This window comes from Bos javanicus, chromosome 6 (genome assembly GCF_032452875.1).
Source record: "Bos javanicus breed banteng chromosome 6, ARS-OSU_banteng_1.0, whole genome shotgun sequence".
Taxonomy (NCBI): domain Eukaryota; kingdom Metazoa; phylum Chordata; class Mammalia; order Artiodactyla; family Bovidae; genus Bos; species Bos javanicus.
Genome location: NC_083873.1, coordinates 84,201,975 through 84,225,044, shown reverse-complemented (window position 1 = coordinate 84,225,044; position 23,070 = coordinate 84,201,975). Strand labels below are relative to the sequence as shown.

The 23,070-nt window shown below is 37.3% G+C and overlaps 1 protein-coding gene and 1 pseudogene across 1 annotated transcript; one reads left to right on the top strand and one right to left on the bottom strand.

Moving 5' to 3' along the window:
* The first annotated feature begins 435 nt into the window (after positions 1-435).
* Positions 436-15,521, top strand: LOC133249165 (transmembrane protease serine 11B-like). The gene is given in 13 exon segments (XM_061419233.1): positions 436-499; positions 1,531-1,576; positions 2,960-3,081; positions 5,506-5,621; positions 5,701-5,768; positions 8,221-8,381; positions 9,941-9,979; positions 10,778-10,841; positions 10,843-10,902; positions 13,884-14,044; positions 14,047-14,160; positions 14,520-14,659; positions 15,251-15,521. Coding segments are annotated over 13 exon segments (1,317 nt in total). The 3' UTR covers positions 15,413-15,521.
* Positions 15,522-19,013: 3,492 nt separating this feature from the next.
* On the bottom strand, positions 19,014-20,469 carry LOC133249612 (nucleosome assembly protein 1-like 1; annotated as a pseudogene).
* Between the last annotated feature and the right edge of the window lie 2,601 nt (positions 20,470-23,070).

Sequence of the window (23,070 nt, the reverse complement as noted above, 5' to 3'; positions counted from 1 at the left end):
GTTAATATCAATACCTTGTGAAAAGTCTTTTGTCAGCAACTTTTACCTAATTACAGCTGGTTTCAGTTGAGGAGGAAGAATCCAGAATGATGAAACTGGTCAAACACAGAGCTAGAATTATCTCGATACACCAAAAAGCTATTTCTTAGGTGTACCTTTTAAGTGACCAGACAAAGATTAGGCTATTAGTTTTTTCTAAATAGCCAAGTCAAGGAAGCTTGTCATTCCCTGGATGACTCTTATCTTGAAACCATAGAAATATGACAGTTGTTGACACTAGTCAGACAAGTTTCCCCTTATTTGTTCTCTTTATTTCACCCAGCCCATAAAAATGAACCAACACTGAATGTAACACATAAACCTGGGAAACTCTGATCATCTTAAAAGCTCCACCAGAAAGCCCTTATTTTTATTACCACTATTATCATCATCATCATGGTCAACATCATCACTATCTTTGTTGCTGACTCCACCATAATAACCAGAATACTATGTACAGGTAAATGGAATTTTATTTGGGAGATTAAGTCTATAAAAGCTAACAGGTTGCTACAGAGTAGCTTCTAGTTTTTTGTTCATTAGTTGCTTTTTATAATTTAGATTTTTATTTCTGGATCCATGTTACTGTTTCTGATATCTAAAGGCCCTGTAAAGTCTCTGGGAAATTTTCAGAAATTTGAAAAATATTAATCAAATTTTAGCAAAATTTTATTTGCTATTTTAAAAATAATCATTCATAAGAATACCACTGGGACTTCCCTGGTGGTTCAGTGGTTAAGATTCCACATTTCTAGTGCAGGGGCATAGGTTTGATTGCTGGTCAAGGAACTAGGATATCACATGTTGCAAGGTGCAGCCAAAAAAAAAAAAAAAGGAATACTACCATTTTTGTTCTCTAATGGTGTAACGAAAACCATGTTTTCTAATATGAATTTTTAAAGAAATATTTTAAAAACCTGAATGCCATTATAGATTTTTGGAATAATATACTTTACAACACAGACTCTAAATTAAACTGCAGGGGGCCCTCAAAACGTAATACATTTCCAAATAAGTTCCTTTCCAGACTCGGCTTTCCTAGAGTTCTGGAAGAAAGTTGGTGATGAAGGCTTTTTGATTTATTTGATCATTAATTATTAATACTTTCTTCCTTATTAATAAGCCTCTCCCTATGTGGCTCAGATGGTAAAGAATCCTCTTGCAATCCGGGAGACCTGGGTTCGATCGCTGAGTTGGGAAGATCCCCTTGAGATGGGAAAGGCTACCCACTCCGGTATTCTGGCCTAGAGAATTCCATGGACTGTATATAGTCCATGGGGTCACAAAGAGTTGGAAAAGACTGAACAACTTTAATGATGGGAAAAAAAAAAGTATCTTTATAAGATTTGGGGAATTTTGCATTGGAATTATGTTTTACACTCTTCACTATTTAACAGAACTCAGGTCCATCCAATTCAAGTGGTTGGAAATGAAGTTTTAGTAAATGAGAACTACAGTTTTTAAGGCTTTGTAATTTAACTGCTAATTCAGTGTCAGAATTTGTTATAACGAAGTCTGATTTAGGATATGATACTGGGTATGGGCTGTGGGAAATAAATTATTGTGAGATAAATGTTTTAAAATTGTGGATAGTGTAGTTACCGTCATTTTTAACATTATTATAATTTGATTAAGGTAAATAGTTGAATTATACCAGAATAGCAATGAGTTCTTCCTTGCAGTAGGTTCTGTCCAAAAGTGAGTCAGGTATAATTTAGTTTAGCATATGGAGTTGGTTAAATTTATTGAAGATTAATTTTTACCCTATTATCTTTGTTAAATGAGAGATTCATTCAAGAACTCAGATTTCTACCTTTAAAAAATTATGGCTAAAATATATACTTGATAGATGAGAGTAAATTATTTCATGAATGGACTTTTTTGGATATTTAGAACATGATTTTAATGATTTCAGCTGTTATTAAAAATAATAATCAATTTCAGAATGCAAACATCATACTAGAGGAGAGGTTGAATAAATCATAAACTGTGATATTTTATATATAAAAAATCTCAATTATTTATGATAGGAAGAAATTCACAATTAAAGGGAAAAAGCAATACCAGTTCTATAGTCAACACTGTGTATTCTTTAGAATTTTCAAGAACATCTAAAAGGGATCTTCAAAGAAAAGCATTTTATACACTGTAGTATAGTGACTTTTATATCGAAACCATGCCAGCTACTTTCTGTACTATGTACATAATTTAGGCTATATAGTGCTTGAGTCTCTCAAACTAGTATTCATGTCTCAGAGAGACTAAGCTACCAGCTTAAGTTACAATGGCTATTCCAAAACAAATTTGAGACTATCATAGTAAATTTTTCTACTTATTAGCAGACATATATTTTCAGATATTAATAAGGTTATAAATATTATTGTTCACATTAATTATATGCTCCTTTTAAAGTGTGATTTATCTAATATAAGAAATATTTTTCTATGAAAATTAGATTATACAAATGAACTTCAGTATAAAAGCACGTATGGAATGTAGGGAGTTTCTTTGAAGTGCTTTCACAATGTTGGCATAGGGTAGTGTTAATAAACAAGTCATCAAAAGAGATATAAGGAAGAGGTAGGATTAAGAATTGAGAACAGTACAGAGAGGAATTAAGACTGGGTGGAGTTGCACAGGAATTTTCCAGGCAAGAGTACTGGAGTGAGCATTAGGGTCTATCCTCCTTACACATTTGAGGCTTCTTGTTTTAAGCTAACACAAAGATATGATGCATAAACTATAAATTGTGTTGTATGAGTTGGAGGAGAGACAGGTAAATTTTTTTTTTAGTTTAATTTTATTTTATTTTTAAACTTTACAATATTGTATTGACAGGTAAATTTAGAATATTTATCATCTGATTCAGCACAACACACAGCACATCATCTGATTCAAGTCACCTTCCTTCTTTTGGTAGACACACCAGCGTATCTTCTCAGAGAAGATCTTGGCCGTTATGGAGAACCATCCTTATTTTTCTTGGAGTTGTGGCAATTTTGGGATTAACTATTGGTCTCCTTGTCCATTTTCTGGCAGTTGGTCAGTATTGACTCTCATTTTCTTAAAAATTGACAAGAAACACAAGAATATTAAATGTCTTTATGGAAACTTTCTCATCAAATTACTATTTTATTTCAACTTAATTTTATGCTATTTGACAACAAAGTTTGCAGTTTTTTTGAATCAGATGTCTCTTTGATCCAGTCTATAAGTTATATCAACAGCTATGGGAGTGTGGGCAAGATTGAAATGCTCAATACTGTGATGCCAGTATTCATTGTCAATAAAGGTGCTTGTAGAATAGGTTTGTAGCTAACTTGTATCTTTTGGTAAAAAATATACCTCAAACTTCAGAGATTCCCTACTCTTTTTGGTTCCTTCTGATATTGGTTATTAAGATCTACACACACAATTGTGTCTGACTCTTTGCGAACCCCATGGACTGTAGCCCTCCAGGCTCCTCTGCCTATGGGATGTTCCAGGCAAGAATATTGGAGTGGGTTCCCATTCCCTTCTCCATTGGATCTTCCCGACCAAGGGATCAAACCTGGGTTTCCTGTATTATAGGCAGATGCTTTACTGTCTGAGCCAATCCTTGTGCTCTGATATTGGTTGTTAAGATCCATTTGAAGAACTTCCCTGGTGGTCTAGTGATGAAGAATCTGCCTTGTAATGCAGGGGATGCATTTTGATCCCTGGTTAAGATCCCACATGCTGTGGAACAGCTAAGTCCGGGGCCAAAACTAATGAGCCCACATGCTCTGGAGCCCTTGTGCCACAACTAGAGAGTCTGTACCACGATGAAAGATTCCACATGAGGTAATGAAGATCTTATGTGCTGCAACTAAGACTTGATGCAGCAAATATATAAACAAACTTTTTTGAATGACATAAGTGATAAGCAGCTGTGGATAATCCACTAATGGCTTTTCTAATAGTGGACAGTCAAGAGCGGTTAAATGGCTGAATGCTCATACTAACTTGATCTTATTTTTAATAACATTCATTAAGTTTACATTCAGAAAGCTTGTTTTATTTTTATCTTTCAGGAAAAGTAAACCCTGAAATTTGTATATCCATTTAATGTTTTTATTTTTTATTTTATTTTTTAACTTTAAAATATTGCAATGGTTTTGCCATATCTCAACATGAATCCACCACAGGTATAGGCATCTTTTCATGCGTTTGTTAGCCAAATGTATGTCTTCTTTGGAGAAATGTCTATTTAGTTCTTTGGCCCATTTTTTGATTGGGTCATTTATTTTTCTGGAATTGAGCTGTAGGAGTTGCTTGTATATTTTTGAGATTAGTTGTTTTTTAAAGAAACTTGTATATTTTTGAGATTAGTTGTTTTTGAAAGAAACTTGGCATGTGTTACTCCACTTGATTCTCACACTAATTATCTGAGCCTGGGAGGGCAGGTTTTACTACTGTCCCTACTTTCACATGCAGGAAACTGAGGCTCAGGAAAGTCAAGTGACTTCCTAGATATCACAAGCTGTTTAGTATAGTTGAGCACAAACCCACATTTTAATACTTTAAGTGTATGATTCTAATAATACTTTTTCATTATTTTCCTATTTTATTCCTCTGAAATATATCACCCTATGCAGTAATGCAATGTGGGTATATTTTGCTTGATTCAGTGAAAATTTCAGTTCTTTTTCAACCTAGCCTCTTCTCCTTTGTTTTTACCCAACCATCTTAATATCAAATTTCAAAACTTATCCTTTGGAAGCATAGTGGATGCTCACAGTCTCTTGCCTACCTTGTCTATCCACCATGTCTCCATAGTCTGAGTCTTTCTATCTACTTCTACCTCTACTCATTAAAAAATAACTTTATTCACATAGTTTCCTTATGGATAGCTCTCTGAGTTTTCCAAAGCAAGCTCCCGTGAAGAAGCCTTGTCAGTATGTTAGTGGGGACCAGTAGCTTAATTAGCTAGTCTTCCAAAATATGGTTTGCATTTTAACAAGTCCCTTTTTAAAAAGAAACAATGACTTAGTGGAAAGAAGTGATACAAAATGGAGCACTACAGTCATCCTGGCTTGAGCAGGAAGTGTGTAGGATGAGAATTTACTCTTGAGTTTCTTTACATGGTCAGCTATCTACCATTTCAGATTCAATGCTAGACAAGCTTATATTACCTAAATCTAAATTAGTTGAACTGGACTTCTTGAAATAAAATTAGACACTCAAACTTGGTTGTAAAATTTTTTGAAGCAATTTTGGAAGATGGGCTTACTCTAGGATTCTGGTTTACGAATTAATATTTATGAATTAATACAGTCTTTGTTAATACTGAGAGTAATCAGAGTTGGCTGAGGGCTAGGGGGATCTCTCATTCAAGTGGTGATAAGTTAATTTCCCAGTATTGATTATTAATTTTGAGATAAAGATATGGAGGGACTTGAGGTCAAGTTTATTTTAAAGTTTTTAAAGTATTTCTTTATTTCACAGAAAAGACTTACTATTACCAAGGTGATTTTTATATTTCTGGAATCACATACAATGATAATTGTGAAAAAACGGTTTCACAGGCCAGCACAGATCTGAGCAAAGATACTGAGATTAAGGTAAGTCAGAAGCTTATTTATTTTATTATAAATTTGGTTAAAACATACATGGTAGCTTTTTTGTTTTTTCTCTCGACAGATATCTGATGCACTTCAAAATTCTAGTGTATACAAAGAATATATAAACTCAAAAGTCATCAAACTTCTGTAAGTAAAAATTCATTCAAGATCTTATGGAATGAGAAGTAGATAATATATCACATACACCTCAGCTTTAAATAACATCAACAGCAAGAAACAGGGATAGAGGAAGAGAGAGAGAGAAGGAAGGAAGGGAGGAAAGAAGGGAAGAAGGAAGGTAAAAAGAGAGGGACTAAAGAGTTCCCCAGCCTTTGACTGTGTGGATCAAAATAAACTGTGGAAAATTCTGAAAGAGATGGGAATCCCAGACCACCTGATCTGCCTCTTGAGAAATTTGTATGCAGGACAGGAAGCAACAGTTAGAACTGGACATGGAACAACAGACTGGTTCCAAATAGGAAAAGGAGTTCGTCAAGGCTATATATTGTCACCCTGTTTATTTAACTTACATGCAGAGTACATCATGAGAAACACTGGACTGGAAGAAACACAAGCTGGAATCAAGATTGCCAGGAGAAATATCAATAACCTCAGATATGCAGATGACACCACCCTTATGGCAGAAAGTGAAGAGGAACTAAAAAGCCTCTTGATGAAAGTGAAAGTGGAGAGTGAAAAAGTTGGCTTAAAGCTCAACATTCAGAAAACGAAGATCATGGCATCCGGTCCCATCACTTCATGGGAAATAGATGGGGAAACAGTGGAAACAGTGTCAGACTTTATTTTTCTGGGCTCCAAAATCACTACAGATGGTGACTGCAGCCAAATTAAAAGATGCTTACTCCTTAGAAGGAAAGTTATGACCCAACCTAGATAGCATATTCAAAAGCAGAGACATTACTTTGCCAACAAAGGTTCGTCTAGTCAAGGCTATGGTTTTTCCAGTGGTCATGTATGGATGTGGGAGTTGGATTGTGAAGAAGGCTGAGCGCCGAAGAATTGATGCTTTTGAACTGTGGTGTTGGAGAAGACTCTTGAGAGTCCCTTGGACTGCAAGGAGATCCAACCAGTCCATTCTGAAGGAGATCAGCCCTGGGATTTCTTTGGAAGGAATGATGCTAAAGCTGAAGCTCCAGTACTTTGGCCACCTCATGCGAAGAGTTGACTCATTGGAAAAGACTCTGATGCTGGGAGGGATTGGGGGCAGGAGGAGAAGGGGATGACAGAGGATGAGATGGCTGGATGGCATCACTGACTCTATGGACGTGAGTCTGAGTGAACTCTGGGAGTTGGTGATGGACAGGGAGGCCTGGCGTGCTGTGATTCATGGGGTCGCAAAGAGTCAGACACGACTGAGTGATTGATCTGATCTGAAAGAGTTCCCCATAAATTATAGCATCACTGTATTGAACAAATTTCTATTCAGGTAGGAAGTGTTCTGCTCAAATCTTTAATCTCTGTACTTGAAGGGGAATTATAAGGTTGTTGGTGGCAGTCAGTCCTAACTGACTTCTATGATAAAAGATAATTGTAACTCTATGCTACTGATACACTAAAATCATCTCTTTTTCCATTCATACTCATCTGGCCATATTTTTTCTAAAATAATCCTCTTTTGTTCTCTCTCATAATTGCCATCACTTTAATGACTGGAGAAAGTGAACCTTTTTAAGGTAACTTTTGTCTAAATATGTATTGTAAGTGTGCTTGGTGGTGGTGGGGGGGATGAGGGATGTAGGAAGGCAGTGTCACAAAGCATAGGGAATGAGTGACACAGGGAGCACTTGTGAGTCTGAACTCCCTAAATAAAACAAAATGAAACAAAAAATCCAGCTAGCCAACCAATCAACCAACTAACCAACCAACCAATCTACTTTCTTACAGACAAGCAAAAATCTTCAAAGGGTCTTCAATTAATCATAATTATTTGAATATAGAGTTGAAGTTTTTTTTTAACAGTGCTTAATATGGATTTTTGTTTGAAAATCTTCCAAAATGAATTTATCTTATTTCCTGATTAATAAAAATTATGTACTGAATATGTAGATAATGGAGATTGTCTTCATGTTTTAGAGTTATCTTTCTGAACTTTATCATTGCATAGATCTATTGGGGTGGACATATATAAGAATCTATAGGAAGAAGTTTAGTACTGGCTCCCAAATACATGCTAGAAGTTATCTTTTGAATACTTCCAGACCCTACATTTAAGTTCTCATTTATCTTTTTCTCTAAAATTAAGCTATTAGAAAATATCTATATAAGAACACTATTTTTTTTTCCACATTACAATAAAATCTCAAGCCAATTATTTGTTGGCCAGTAGTCAGTTTCTTACATGTGTTTGAAATATTCTGATTTCTAGTTTGTGGTTCACATCCTTTTTCATGAGTAATACCTTTTAACCAGTTAGGTTCTTAGGGACCATTACACTTTATATATACTGAGACAATATCTGTATTATTTTTTAATATATGTAAAGGCAATATAATAATTAACATGTGGGAAATCTAATGTGTTCATGAAACATCTAAAAAAATCAGAAAACAGCACACTAGAATATTTCTGTTATTTCTAGTCCTGATTCCAATGGTTCAAGTGTACAGTTACAGTTGACATTCAAGTTTCCTCCAGCAGAAAAGAATAGCATGAGGACTAAAATCAAGATTATCTTACATCAGAAGTTGAAGGACACCATGGCACCCTGGAATGCAGTTCCCACTTCTATTAAAGTTACAGGTATTTTACTTTTTTACATTATTTTCTACTACTTAAATACCTAGACTATTAAAAAAAAAAAGGACTGAAAAAAAAATGAACCAAAATTTTTAGGAATTTTCTTAGGAAAAATTAGTTTTCCCAACTGTGGCACTCCTATAATTGAGGTGGTATTGGAAAGGGAAGTGTTATAGAATCTTTGTCTGAACAGTGATAGAAATAAGTGTTAAGCTACAGGTATGCTTGTGAGTTTGGAAGGGTTGGCTGTAATGGATGAAAAGGGGGTGAAAAATAATAACTGAAGCCATATTCCTCCTTGTGCTGTGCTTAGTCACTCAGTCGAGTCTGACTCTTTGTGATGTCATGGACTGTTGCCTGCTGGGCTTCTCTGTCCATGGGGATTCTCCAAGCAAAAATACTGGAGTGGGCTGCCAAGCCCTCCTCCATATGTTCCTCCTTACCTTCTACTTATGTCAGGCTCTCATTGTAAGAAACAGACTTGGGGTTTTCTTGATCATTCAGTGTAAAGATTGCAGGAGTAAGGGTAAAGTTGAAGATTAGGGAATTCTCATTGCTTCTTGTGGGAGAATGGAAGTAATATTATTAAAGATAAAGTTTGCCTGGAATAATTCCTTAGAAAACAAGGGAAGAAAATGATAGGATTTTGTCCTAGTACAGAAAGTAATTATTCATAAATTTTTGATGATTTTTCAAAGATCTTGAAACTCTCAACTCCAATTATTAAAAAGTCTGTTAGGTGATAAGCTTATGTTTCCAGAGCCCAGTTTTGTGATTCTTCCAGACTGACAATTGATCCTAGTATCCTTGAAGGCTATAACGGTCACCAACTGCCTGTTACAGCTCCTTTGCTTCAATACAGTCCCTGTTACCAATGGGCCACTCATAAGAAGTGAGTTTGAGTTAGAGCTTTTGCAAAGAGCAAGATAATTCCTTTGTGCTTAGTCATTAGGAAAGAAGGTTGTACCAGTTATGGCCCCTCTGTCTCCTAGGAATGCAGGGTCAACACTTTCTGATGTGCCTTTTTTTTTATGTTCTCTCTTTTCTTTCTCTCTAAGGTATCTTTCCAGTAGAAAATAGACTTAAATTTAAGTCAAATTCTCAAAATTTCACAATTCAGTCTAAGTAATGAGATGACTTCTAAAGAGCAGGGTAGGCACAATAAAATGTAATTTTAATTGCTATTTTTCTTTAAAATATAGACAACTCTATTTCAAAGTAGTGAGAATTATCATAGGGAAAAAAATCCAAAGATTATGCTCAGTGCCTCTTTTAGTAAGAGTGTCAGCTTCTTATTTCTCTAAATGTTTTACTTCAACTGTTATAAAACTGAGAGCTTTGCTTTTTTATCTCCTTTTCCTTTTGCCTATACCACCTGGTAGAGATGTGGAGAGATGGCCAAAATTGAGCAAGTAGGAGTCAGAGGGGTTGATAAATAACACATGAACTAATTTTAATAGTCAAATGTTGGGTGTAACTGGGTTGAGAAATTTAGTCCTTTGGTTGAAAAGAATTGCTTGGTGATATTTTATTAACCTTATGTTTTTGTTTCTTAATTTCAGAAATCATCAAGAATAATGTTGAAATGCTTACCAACCAATGCTTCTAAACTGTAAGTTTAGAAATTTTATTATAAATTTAACACTTTCATAAATAGTTCCCCATCATCTTGCTACAAAGTTTCTAGAAGTACTTCATTTTGGAAACCTGTAGCAGTCTTTCAAAATTATTGGCGATGCCACATATCTATCTAGCGTTTCTTTTTGAAAAACACTGACTATTTGTAATGGGTTGTTCAAAAGTGTGAAGTGAGAATTATTTTCAAAAAATGGAATCATGAAGAATATCATGGCTGAATTAGTTTTTTTTTTAGTGAAGGAAAAATGGAGGGTAATAAGAAAATGCAAAACTAGGCTATATAAAATGTGTTTATTATAAGTTAAAAAAATAGTCTGTACTTTTTAAGCCAATTCTCTTTAGAGAATCATGTGGCCCACAGTTTGATACATCCGTGCATTCATTCATTCAGTGGATATTTATGGAGTATATGTTGTCCACATGGGGCTTTACAGACAGCATTGTACATGCTATGTAAGACATTAATGAAGCAAAGTCTCCACCTTTAAAATTATGCAATCTACTTGGGGAGACTAGAATTATAATACAACAAAGGTCAACAGCTGAAAGATTCTTGAAACTGGAAAAGAGGAAGAGGAAAAGTAAAATCATCGAAACAAGGATGGAGTGCTACCATAAAAAAAGTACATTCTGGAAAAAAACAGCATTGGTTAGGAGATGCAGGACAATCATTGAAGGATTTCAAGAACTGTTTTAAAATGTATTTCTTATACAGCATAATCAAAGTTACCTGCTCTTGTATAAATAAATCCTTTATTCAGGTTGTGGGAGAAGACTGACCAACAGTATCACAGTAGGCAACCGAATTGTGAATGGGGAAAATGCCACTGTGGCCTCCACTGATCAGCAGCAGGTGGCTCCTCTCTGCAACGCACTGCTTTGCTAGGTAAGTTTGAAACTCTGACTAAATGTAAGATTCTGGTTGCAGATCTATTTAGGAGGTCTGTGAAGGTTAACCTAAATGTGTGACATTCACCAAGACTACATGAAATTTACAAGTACCCTCATAATTCAAGGGCAGTGAAGACATTTAAGGGCTTCCTAGGTGACACTAAAGAACTTGCCTGTCAACACAGGAGACTCCAGTTCGATCCTTGCATCAGGAAGATCCCCTGGAGGATGGCATGGCAACCCACTCCAGTACTGTTGCCTGGAGAATCCCCATGGACAGAGGATCCTGGCAGGCTACAGTCCATAGGGTCGCAAAGAGTTGTACACAACTGAAGCAACTGAGCTCACACACATGCAAACAAAGGCATTTAAATGGGAGCAACTAAGGGAAAAGCAAATGGAAGCAATTAACATTTTCCAAATAAGGGCTTTTGCCTGATACTAAGTGCTTTATTTACATCATTTCATGTAATCATAACAATAATTCCATATGAAATGTATCAGTTCAGTTCAGTCGCTCAGACATGTCCGATTCTTTGTAACCCCATGAATCACAGCATGCCAGGCCTCCCTGTCCATCACCAACTCCCGGAGTCCACCCAGACTCACGTCCATCGAGTCAGTGATGCCATCCAGCCATCTCATCCTCTGTCATCCCCTTCTCCTCCTGCCCCCAATCCCTCCTAGCATCAGAGTCTTTTCCAATGAGTCAACTCTTCGCAGGAGGTGGCCAAAGGACTGGAGTTTCAGCTTTAGCATCATTCCTTCCAAAGAAATCCCAGGCCTGATCTCCTTCAGAATGGACTGGTTGGATCTCCTTGCAGTCCAAGGGACTCTCAAGAGTCTTCTCCAACACCACAGTTCGAAAGCATCAATTCTTCGGCGCTCAGCCTTCTTCACAGTCCAACTCTCACATCCATACATGACCGTTGGAAAAACCATAGCCTTGACTAGACGAACCTTTGTTGACAAAGTAATGAAATGTATACTTGAAGCTATTTAAAGATGAGGAAATTGGGTTTAGAAATGGTGATACAACTTGACCAAGATCCTACCACTCTTAAACAGCAGGAACTGAGTGTGAAGTCAGGTATGTCTAAATCCAGTTACAAGGTGCTTATTCGTCTTCTGCTGTAGGGATTTACAATCTAGTTGAAGAAATTTAAATGTGATATATTAAAGGCATTATGCAGGTAGAGTGGTAAGTGTCACACGTACAACACAGATGTTAGTATGCTCTGTGGACACTTGATGAAGATAGAGAACATATTCTAACTGAGATATGCAGTTGCAAGTTTTGTTCCAGACTCTAAAGAGATAAAGTTTGTTGATTGGAGTAGATATATCAGAAAGAATAATGCGTATTTTGAGTTGAAAAAATAGTCATCTTCAAATGTGTTGAGATGTAGAGACACAAGTCTTATTCTATGGACAGCAAACAAAAATAACTATTTGAAATAAAGAAGATTTTTAAATGGAAACATTAGAAAATATGCTTAGAAAATATAGTTTTATTCATCAGGGACACCTCTAAATAACAAGATGCTTACTTACTAAAGAAACACAGCTACTGAATGTGTGGAGTCACTGAAGTCTTCAGAATGGGAGAAGGATTCAAGAAGGTCACAGTTACACAAAGATCTTGAAACCTTAAAAAAAATGCACCTGACATTTTGAGGAAAGTGACAGTAATTAAATAGAATGTTAGGGCCTAAATTGAGAAAGAATCTCAGAGGAACTGGAGAATCTGGTCAAAAAATCTAAATTATAAGCCAAGATTCATTGACTTGGTACATATAGTGGAGTGACTGGTGAGAACAAGTTGCAATTTTTTTATGTGTGCAGACAGATGTCAAGAGCCCTGCCACAGGCTCATGGAGTCCAGCGTACATGGCAGTACATGTGATTCTGGACCCCATGCACTGAGGCTGCTCATGTGGTTGCTCCCCAACTCAAATGCATAGAAACCAGATGGGGCTGAAGTAGCAGGAGACATCAGCAACTGTTTAGGAGGATTTGTAGTGGGCTAGGAGTCGGACACTACTGAGCGACTTCACTTTCACTTTTCACTTTCATGCATTGGAGAAGGAAATGGCAACCCACTCCAGTGTTCTTGTCTGGAGAATCCCAGGGACGGGGGAGCTTGGTGGGCTGCCGTCTATGGGGTCGCACAGAGTCGGACACGACTGAAGCGACTTCAGTCTCAGCAGCAGCAGCAACAGCTCCAATATGGGCTTCCCTGGTGGCTCAGAAGGTAAAGAATCTGCCTGCAATGCAGGAGACCGGGGTTTGATCCCTGGGTTGGGAAGATCCCCTGGAGAAGGAAATGACAATCCACACCAGTACTCTTGCCTGGAGAATTCCATGGATACAAGAGCCTGCTGGGTTACAGTCCACGGGGTTGCAAAGAGTCAGACATGACTGAGCAACTAACACACACACATCTCCAATACAGGCTTCCCTGGTGGTTCAGATGGTGAAGAACCTGCCTGCAATGAAGGAGACATGGGTTCAATCCCTGGGTCAGAGAGGAGTCTGGTTGGACATGACTTGACAACTAAACAACAAACAAATCTACTAGTCCTTAGTTAGTAGTAGTTAAGTTGCTCAGTCATGTCTGACTCTTTGCGACCCCATGGACTGTAGCCCACCAGGCTCCTCCGTCCATGGGATTCTCCAGGCAAGAACACTGGAGTGGATTGCCATTTCCTTCTCCAGGGGATCTTCCCTACCCAGGGATTGAACCCAGGTCTCCCGCATTCGAGGCAGACGCTTTAACCTCTGAGCCACGAGGGAAGCTGTTTTTATATGTCTGCAGCATTTATGACATCCCCACATCAAAGACATTTTTAAGATAATAATTTAAGTGCTTTATAGTACTGTTTGGGAAACATAGCTTAAAGTTATAAGATAACCACTGAGAATATCATTTTGACCCACAAATTGAGTGTATTTTAATTAAATTGTGCCCTCCAGGAAAAATAATTCAGAAGATTGGATGGTTAACTTTGGAACTATAGTAAATAAACTGTATATGACACGGAAAGTTCAAAACATTATTATTCATGAAAATTTTAGTGGCCCTGGGATTCATGATGATATTGCTGTTGTACAGCTCGCTGAAGAAGTCTCTTTTACCATGTTCGTAAGATTTGTCTTTCTGAAGCCAAAATGAAACTCTCAGCAAATGACAGTGTTGTAGTTACAGGATGGGGAACACTTTATATGAATGGTAAGTTTATGTGAATGATAAGTCTTTCTGTAAATATGTAATAGCTTCATAGGAATAATTATTTAATCAATCACTCACTCTTTCATGCAATTAACCAATTCATTAAAAAAAAAAAAAAACTGAAAAGAAAATAAAGTGATGGGACCAAAAAAGCATGGCATTGTCTTCAGTTTCTGAAGTATCTCCAGGAATACAAACTGGAAAATTTGGAATTTCTGTGTGAGGCAGCCAGCTATAATAAACATTAGAAAGAAATCAGTCTAGCCTGGGACTTGTCTGCCTCTTGGTGACCAAAAGGATCTGCTTTATTCTACAAATTGTTCTTTGTTTTAACAAACAAGGTTAAGATCTCCATAATATGCAGAATTTGTTGCCCTTAGGTCTTCCAGTGATACTTCAGCAGGCCTTTTTGAAGATTATTGATAACAGAGTTTGCAATGCTCCATATGCATTATCTGGCTTGGTGACTGATACAATGCTATGTGCTGGATTTATGTCAGGAGAAGTAGATGCCTGTCAGGTACTTTTAGATACATTATCAAATCATTTTTCCCAAGTACTAATTCATTGGAAGTTTTTACCACTTTTTTTTTTTGTCTTAATGATTTTCACAGAGTAGCTTCTTATTTCAATCCACCTAACAAATATTTATTCATCTCATTAATGTACCAGACCCCAGCTAAGAAGCTGGAAATGCAGTGGTGAACACAACTCTGCTCTCAGGAAGTTTTCAGTCTAGGAATCCATAGTTACAAGGTAATAAAATAAATTTGGCCCTATTTTCTGGGCAACCTGCAGACCTAGGAGGCTGCCTCTTCCTTATCCAGAGATGCCACTTGCACATGTCATCCATTCCACAGAGGCTTCATCATGGAGTCACTTTTGCCATTTTTAAGGTCAACTTCTAGTCTTCCCAGCCCAATCCAATCCCATTGTAGGCACTGTGTTCTGGTTTGTAATTGCCTTGGGTTTTGAAGAAACTCAGTAGTTCCACAGTTCTAAGCCCAAAGAGCATGAACTGTCTGCACTGCCTAGAGCCTATTGAAAACTTCAGAGGAGAGACAGAAATGTTTCAGGACAAGAAACATTTTTTTTTCTTGTTTTCTTCTAGAATGATTCTGGTGGACCACTAGCTTACTCCAACTCTAGGAACATCTGGCACCTTGTTCGAATAGTAAGCACGGGAGAAGGGTGTGGTAAAAAGAATAAACCAGGTGTCTACACTCGAGTGACTGCTTATCATGACTGGATTACCTCCAAGACAGGACTCTGAAAGAGAAGTAACTTTGGAACATAACAGAAAGACAACTATAGGATATTCTTATCCATTTTCTCAAAGTATTTTTCTTTTTATTGTTGATACAACAATTATTTTCTTACATACAAATGAATGAAGGTCTTGATTAATGTTTTATCTAAAACACTATCCATTCATTCATTTATTTATTTAACTAATATAGGAAGCAGAAAGAAAAGAAGGAAGATCAAAATATTTTTATTAATACCCTAGTTCTGATTTACCTTGCTATTAAATTAGAAATATACTTTATTTTTCAGAATTTAAAAAAATTCACATTTTGTTAGAATGAGAACAAATATGCTAGATATACCAAATAAATTATTTTTCATTCTATAAATTACAAATTGATTTTGTTAAACTGGACTATATAAGACAAATAATGGACATTCACATTTTATTTATATTTGAGATAGTTTTTATAATCTTGTAAAATCTTATAATCTTGGAATGGAGAAGGAATATCAGAAGTTCAGCTAGACCAAGTCTCTTCATTCATAGAGTGAGGAACGCTAAGAGGAACAATTATTTGCTTAAAGTCATTCTGCAGCCTTTGATAGGCTCTCAGTTCAGTTCAGTTCAGTTCAGTCGCTCAGTCACGTCCGACTCTTTGCGACCCCATGAATCGAAGCACACCAGGACTCCCTGTCCATCACCAACTCCTAGAGTTAGTCAAACTCACGTCCATCAAGTCGGTGATGCCATCCAGCCATCTCATCCTCTGTCGTCCCCTTTTCCTCCTGCCCCCAATCCCTCCCAGCATCAGAGTTTTTTGCAATGAATCAACTCTTTGCTGGATCATCGAAAAAGCAAGAGAGTTCCAGAAAAACATCTATTTCTGCTTTATTGACTATGCCAATGCCTTTGACTGTGTGGATCACAATAAATTGTGGAAAATTCTTCAAGAGATGGGAATACCAGACCACCTGACCTGCCTCTTGAGAAACCTAAATGCAGGTCAGGAGGCAACAGTTAGAACTAGACATGGAACAACAGACTGGTTCCAAATAGGAAAAGGAGTACATCAAGGCTGTATACTGCTGGGCTGGAAGAAGCACAAGCTGGAATCAAGATTGCCAGGAGAAATATCAATAACCTCAGATATTCAGATGACACCACCCTTATGGCAGAAAGTAAAGAGGAACTAAAAAGCCCTTTGATGAAAGTGAAAGAGGAGAGTGAAAAAGTTGGCTTAAAGCTCAACATTCAGAAAACGAAGATCATGGCATCTGGTCCCATCACTTCATGGGAAATAGATGGGGAAACAGTGGAAACAGTGTCAGACTTTATTTTGGGGGGCTCCAAAATCACTGCAGATGGTGACTGCAGCCATGAAATTAAAAGATGCTTACTCCTTGGAAGAAAAGTTATGACCAATGTAGATAGCATATTGAAAAGCAGAGACATTACTTTGCCAACAAAGGTCTGTCTAGTCAAGGCTGTGGTTTTTCCTGTGGTCATGTACGGATGTGAGGGTTTGACTGTGAAGAAAGCCAAGCACTGAAGAATTGATGCTTTTGAAGTGTGGTGTTGGAGAAGACTCTTGAGAGTCCCTTGGACTGCAAGGAGATCCAACCAGTCCATTCTGAAGGAGATCAGCCCTGGGATTTCTTTGGAAGGAATGATGCTGAAGCTGAAACTCCAATACTTTGCCCACCTCATGCAAAGAGTTAATAGGCTCTAACCCTCACATAAATTTTCCCTCGATATAATTTAAATTCAAAATGAGTCGAGAATTTTAAAATGACTTAAAGTTGTAATTACTTATATATTTTCTTCATGTCCTTCTTTTGTCATTTGTTTTCATTCTCTTACAGCAAAAATAACGTGAGGTCCTCAAGGGAAGAGGATAGTATGGCATATTACAGTAGCTCTCTTGACAGTACATGTGCAGTACACAGAGGGCTGACTTTGTAATCTCTGTGAATAATTTACCCTTTATAATTTCCTAAAAATAAAAATGTAGCTTAAAATTTCAAAAAAACAGCTAAAATAAACTAAAAACTTCTCTTCCTTCAACTGTTTTTGACATTACTTTTGCTTTTTTCTTTATTGTAAATTGTGACTCAAATGACAAGCACAGTGATGTGAAGTCAATCCATAACCAAGTATGACAAGATGGTGCTTTTTTCTTCCTCACTCTTTACTCAGGACGATCACACATATTTATTGAATACCCAGTGTGTTTCAGGAAATATCCGGTATGGACACAGTATCATCTTTCAAGGATGCTGCATTTAGAGGATAAAGATAGGCAGTAAAGACATAAGATAATCTCACTCAATAAGTGTTACAAAGGAAAAAAAGTGATATGATAGAAAATAATAGGGCTGATGAGATGTACTTGAGATTGGGCCGTCTAAGCAACTTTTTCAGAATAGTATCCTCAAGATTGCCTGGAGAAATATCAAAAACCTCAGATATGCAGATGATACCACTTTAACAGCAGAAAGTGAAGAGGAAATAAAGAGCCTCTTGATGAAGGTGAAAGAGGAGAGTAAAAAGCTGGCTTAAAACTCAGTATTAAATAACCAAGATCACGGCATCCGGTCCCATCACTTCATGCCAAATAGGGAAAATGTGGAGGCAGTAACAGATTTCCTCTTCTTGGACTCTGAGATCACTGTGGATGGTGACAGCAGCCATAAAATTAGAATATGATGGCTTCTTGGCAGGAAAGCTAGGACAAGCCTAAACAGTGTATTAAGAAGCAAAGACATCACTTTGCTGACAAAGGTCCATGTAGTTGAGGCTATGTCTTTCCAGGAGTCATGTACTGATGTGAGAGCTGGACTGTAAAGAAAGCAGAGCACCAAAGAATTGATGCTTTCAAACTGTGGTGATGGATAAAACTATTGAGAGTCACTTGGACAGCAAGATCAAACCAATCTTAAAGGAAATCAACCCTGAATACACATTGGGAGGGCTGATGCTGAAGACCCAATACTTTGGCCACCTGATGCAAAGAGATGACTCATTGGGAAAGACCCTCATGGTGAGAAGGATTGAGGACAAGAGGAGAAGGGGGTGACATAGGATGAGATGGTTAGATGGCATCACCAATTCAATGGACATGACCTTGGGAGAACCCCAGGAGATGGTGAGGGACAGGAAAGCCTGGCATGCTGCAGTCCATGGGGTTGCAAACAGTCAGACATAACTTTGCGAGTGAACAATAACAACAAATAGAAAGCTACTGCTTGGTCCTTCCTGAATCTACGTTCAGTGATGTCATGTGAGTAGCTTGAAACTGATCATGGTGTATTTAGACCTTGAAAATTGATCAGTGCTACAAGTTGGCTCCTAGTCCCTATCCCTGAGTCGTTAAGTATTTACCAGCACACCACTGAATGTAACTATGTTTTACTCATTTGCACTTTTAAAAGAAATCTTCACCAAATGATGGGCTTCTCTGGTGGCTCAGATGGTAAAGAATCTGCCTGTAATGTGGGAGACCCGGGTTCAGTTTCTGGGTCAGGAAGATCCCCTGGAGAAGGTAATGATGCAACTTGAGCATGATTTCTATTCCAGGACATTACAAACTAGCTTTCTGACCATTGTGTCAGATATTTTGTTTTTTTTTTTTTTTTATATGACATTTTTATTTTAGGATGCAAAAACAAAAATGAGCAAACAAACAAACAACAAAAAACTTGAAATAGGCTTGTCAAATGATGTAAATTCATCCTTTCCATGGAAGCAGAAGGTAGATCAGTGCAGGTTATCCTCAGGCCTCATACATCCTGCTTCACTGCTGCTTGCACTCTGCTGGGTTTTGATCCTTCTTTGGGTCATAGTCTGGATCATTTTCCTCATCTCCTTCTTCTTCCCCTTCCCCTCCGCTTCTTCACCTTCTTCATCATAATCATCGTCATCGTCTTCAATAGCTTCTCCAGTAAAGTATAACACTGATCTTGGGATTATACGCTCACGTAAAAAGTGACCAATTTCAAAGTTTGCAGCGAGGATAGCTTCAGAATCATCATCCAGATCTCCACTCTCAGGAACTTCAGGAGGGGCAAAAAAATTAAAGAAAGAGTCATTAGAAACTGTTTTGGTCACAGTACGAACTGTCCCACGTCCCTTGTGTTTCTGCTTCTTCTTAATCGTTTTCAAAGTGACATTCTTCCCTTTTTTCCAATCTATCTGGCACCCTGTACAACCCATAATTTCTGGTCCATCAAAAGAAAAGGGATCAGAATCATCTGGTTCTGACCTCATCCTATATGTCTTTGTCAACACTTCATTTGTGAAATATTCATTGGGTTCAAAGTGAAATTCTAAGACAAAACTCATAGGCTGATCAGCATCTGAGAAGTTCACTTTAGTATCTTTCAAGTGCTTCAGAATAGGCTCATCATGTTCCTGAACCATATCACTGAGCAAGTCAACATTCTTAAAAACGGTCAACCAAAACTCAGGAATTCCCTTGGGATCTTCTTTTTCTTCATCCTTTTTCTCATCTTCAACCTTGGCCTTTTCTTTTAGCTCCTCCGAAATTTCATCTTCCTCATCTGGTTTCCATTCACACTCTTCTTCTGTAGGTTCATAAATGGCATTAATGATCTCAAATCGCTTATCAAACAGAGGCTGATAAAGAACAGCATACTTTCTTTCAAGATCATGAACTTCCTCATAGAATTTGGCTTCTATCTGTGCACATTTAACTTGAAGGTTTTTGAGAGCATTCACTCGTCTTTTAACTACCCTAGGCAAGCTTTCAATGTATCCTGTTGGTGTTTCTACCAGACCATCAAGTCTTTCTTGAAGGGCTGCAAGAATCTGAGGATTTTGCATCATCTGAACAGTCAGCTGACGCGCTTTGATTTTTGTTTCTTCACCAGTTTCTTCTTCTTCTACTTCTTCAACATCATCCAAATCTTGATCAAGTTCAGACTGTTCTTTGTTGTCGATGTCTGCCATGTTGTACAAATGCCAAATATCGGTGGCGAGCGCCGGGAGCCGAGCGGCCCGAGCTGCGCAGGCAGTGACTCAGGGCGGCGGCGGGAGGAGCAGGAGCCAGATATTTTGCTAAATGCCTTAAGGAATGCCTGCTTAGCCCTTGAGGTACATAAGTTGTTACTAATTTTCATTTTTCATGATTTCAATGTAAGGAAGTTTTAGAAACTATTTTTGAGACATTTCATAAAGGTATGTCAAGCACATTTCAGATTTGCAGTTTACAGTGGTTAATTAAAGGATTACAAAAAAATCATATGTTTTTATGTTTTACAAAAAGATCATATGATAACAAAAAATCAATATTTCATAAAAGATTGTTTTCTTTATAATTATTATAATTCTTTGTGAAAATAAAATAATTCTATTGTACTTTCTTACATTGTTTCCTCAATAAATTTAGTCTCAATTCACACTCGTGGTTGAATAAACAAAACTTCATTTTAATTAAACATAGGAGTATACAAGAATTCCATTAAATAACTATCTTTGGTTTCATATGTTTATACCATACATCATATTTATATCATCTATCAAAAAAAAGATTCAACAAAGCAGAAATCACTGGCCAGAGTAATGAGAGTCTGTCTCCAAATTTTCCTTCCCAGTCATTTGATGAAAGAGAAGGGATTAAAGGGCATCAAACTAAGCCATGATCAGAGCAGGGATAAAGTCTGTTATGAGGAAGTCTAGGAGAATTTCTTTGTTCTGCTTAAAATCTACTCCACCCCTGGACTCATCACCCTTGCAGAATAAAACCTAAACTCTTTATTATGACTTGCAAATCCATAAAAATCTTGACACTCTTCCTACTCATTAGTCAGGACACATTTTGGGAGTTCCCCTCTTACCAGGAAGCCTTTTCTGGCATCCCTAGTCTGGTGTTCCAGATTGCCCCAGCCATACACCTGTTACTATGCTTTCTACAAAATGGAAACATCTAGTTTTGCATCTGAGTATCCTACTAGACAGTTTCTCAAGAGCTCTTTTCTGTCTCTGTGTTCTTGAACCGGTGTCTGGTTCAATGGAAGTAATAATCCCATCCAATTGAATAACACTGAAATGTACTATTAGGATCTAGCTGCTGTATGCAGCTCTGTGCTTTCTCACATTGTGCCCTTGTATTTAACCTGTGCTCTAATTTTGCTACTACTTCAGATTTCTGAAACATGCTATTCTGGGCCTTTCAAATGCTGTGCTCCTTCTTTAGAATATCCTCCTCTGACATTTTTCTCCTGGTAACTGTACTTTAAAAATTAGTTCACACCTTTGTGAGACTTATCAACTTTTTTTTTAGTCCATGCTGCACAGCTTGGCATACGAGCTCTTCGGAGAAGGCAATGGCACCCCACTCCAGTACTCCTATGGATGGAGGAGCCTGGTAGGCTGCAGTCCATGGGGTCGCTGAAGGTCGGACACGACTGGGCGACTTCACTTTCACTTTTCATGTTCATGCATTGGAGAAGGAAATGGCAACCCACTCCAGTGTTCTTGCCTGGAGAATCCCAGAGATGGGGGAGCCTGGTGGGCTGCCGTCTATAGGGTCACACAGAGTCAGACATGACTGAAGTGACTTAGCAGCAGCAGCACAGCTTGGCATACGAGCTCTTAGTTCCCCGATCAAGGATTGAACCTAGCCTCTCATTAGTCAAAGTGTGGATTCCTAACCATTAGACCACCAGGGATTCCCAATCCACTGTGTTCTTATGGATTTTGTGCTTATTGTCATCAAGCCATCATCTCATCCTGGAAAGTTCTACAAAGCCAACAAATATTAATACAATTTATTTTTAGCCAATATTAATTTGGCCCTAACTCCCTACATTTTATTTACCAATTCCTCTTTTTATCCTCTACTCAGATTGATATCAAAGACAAACTTGTATTTCATTTCAACAAGTATATTTAAAAATTGTTTAATTATACAAGCAAGCAACATATTAACACATTATTCTTGTGAAAATAATAAATTCATTACAGATCAAGATAAAGTTTCTTTAGTTATCATTTTCAATTCTTGTCTTTTTCCTTCTCCTTGGAGGTAATCATCATTTTGGAATCCTTCTCAATATTTTTAATATATTTACCTTTTTATAAATAAATATGTGAATTTAAGTATATACATTAACTTCCATTAAAGATGTAAATATTCTTTTCTTTTAATTATTTCTGTTATTGTATCAAATTGTGATTCTGCATCTCATGTTTTTACTCAATAATTTTTCTTAAATTTTTTTCTATACAGATTTACAACTCTATCAGTCAGAGTTCAGAGTAGAAAAATCATTTTATTTATTTATTTTAGAAAAGACATTTTAAACAGAAAGCAATTTGAAATACGAAATCATGTATTTCAAAAGTTATTAGAAGGGCTGGTGTGAAGGCCCCAGGCTGAACTTCAAGGATGACCAATAGAACCATAGAGAACTGATGCCCTGAAGAGATAGCCACTGGCAGTATTGAATTCAGTAGCTAAGATTTAGGGATCAGAAAGACACTAGCAGCAATGATACTACTACTACAGCCTCCTGACACCCATAAGCTGGTCTGGTCTTTGCCTACTCTCAAATTGTTTCTTAGATCCTAGGAAGCTGGAGAATAGAAAGTAGAATGCTGCTGCAAGAAACAGAATATACCCATGACCTTTTATTAACATAAATCCCAAGACAGCCTCA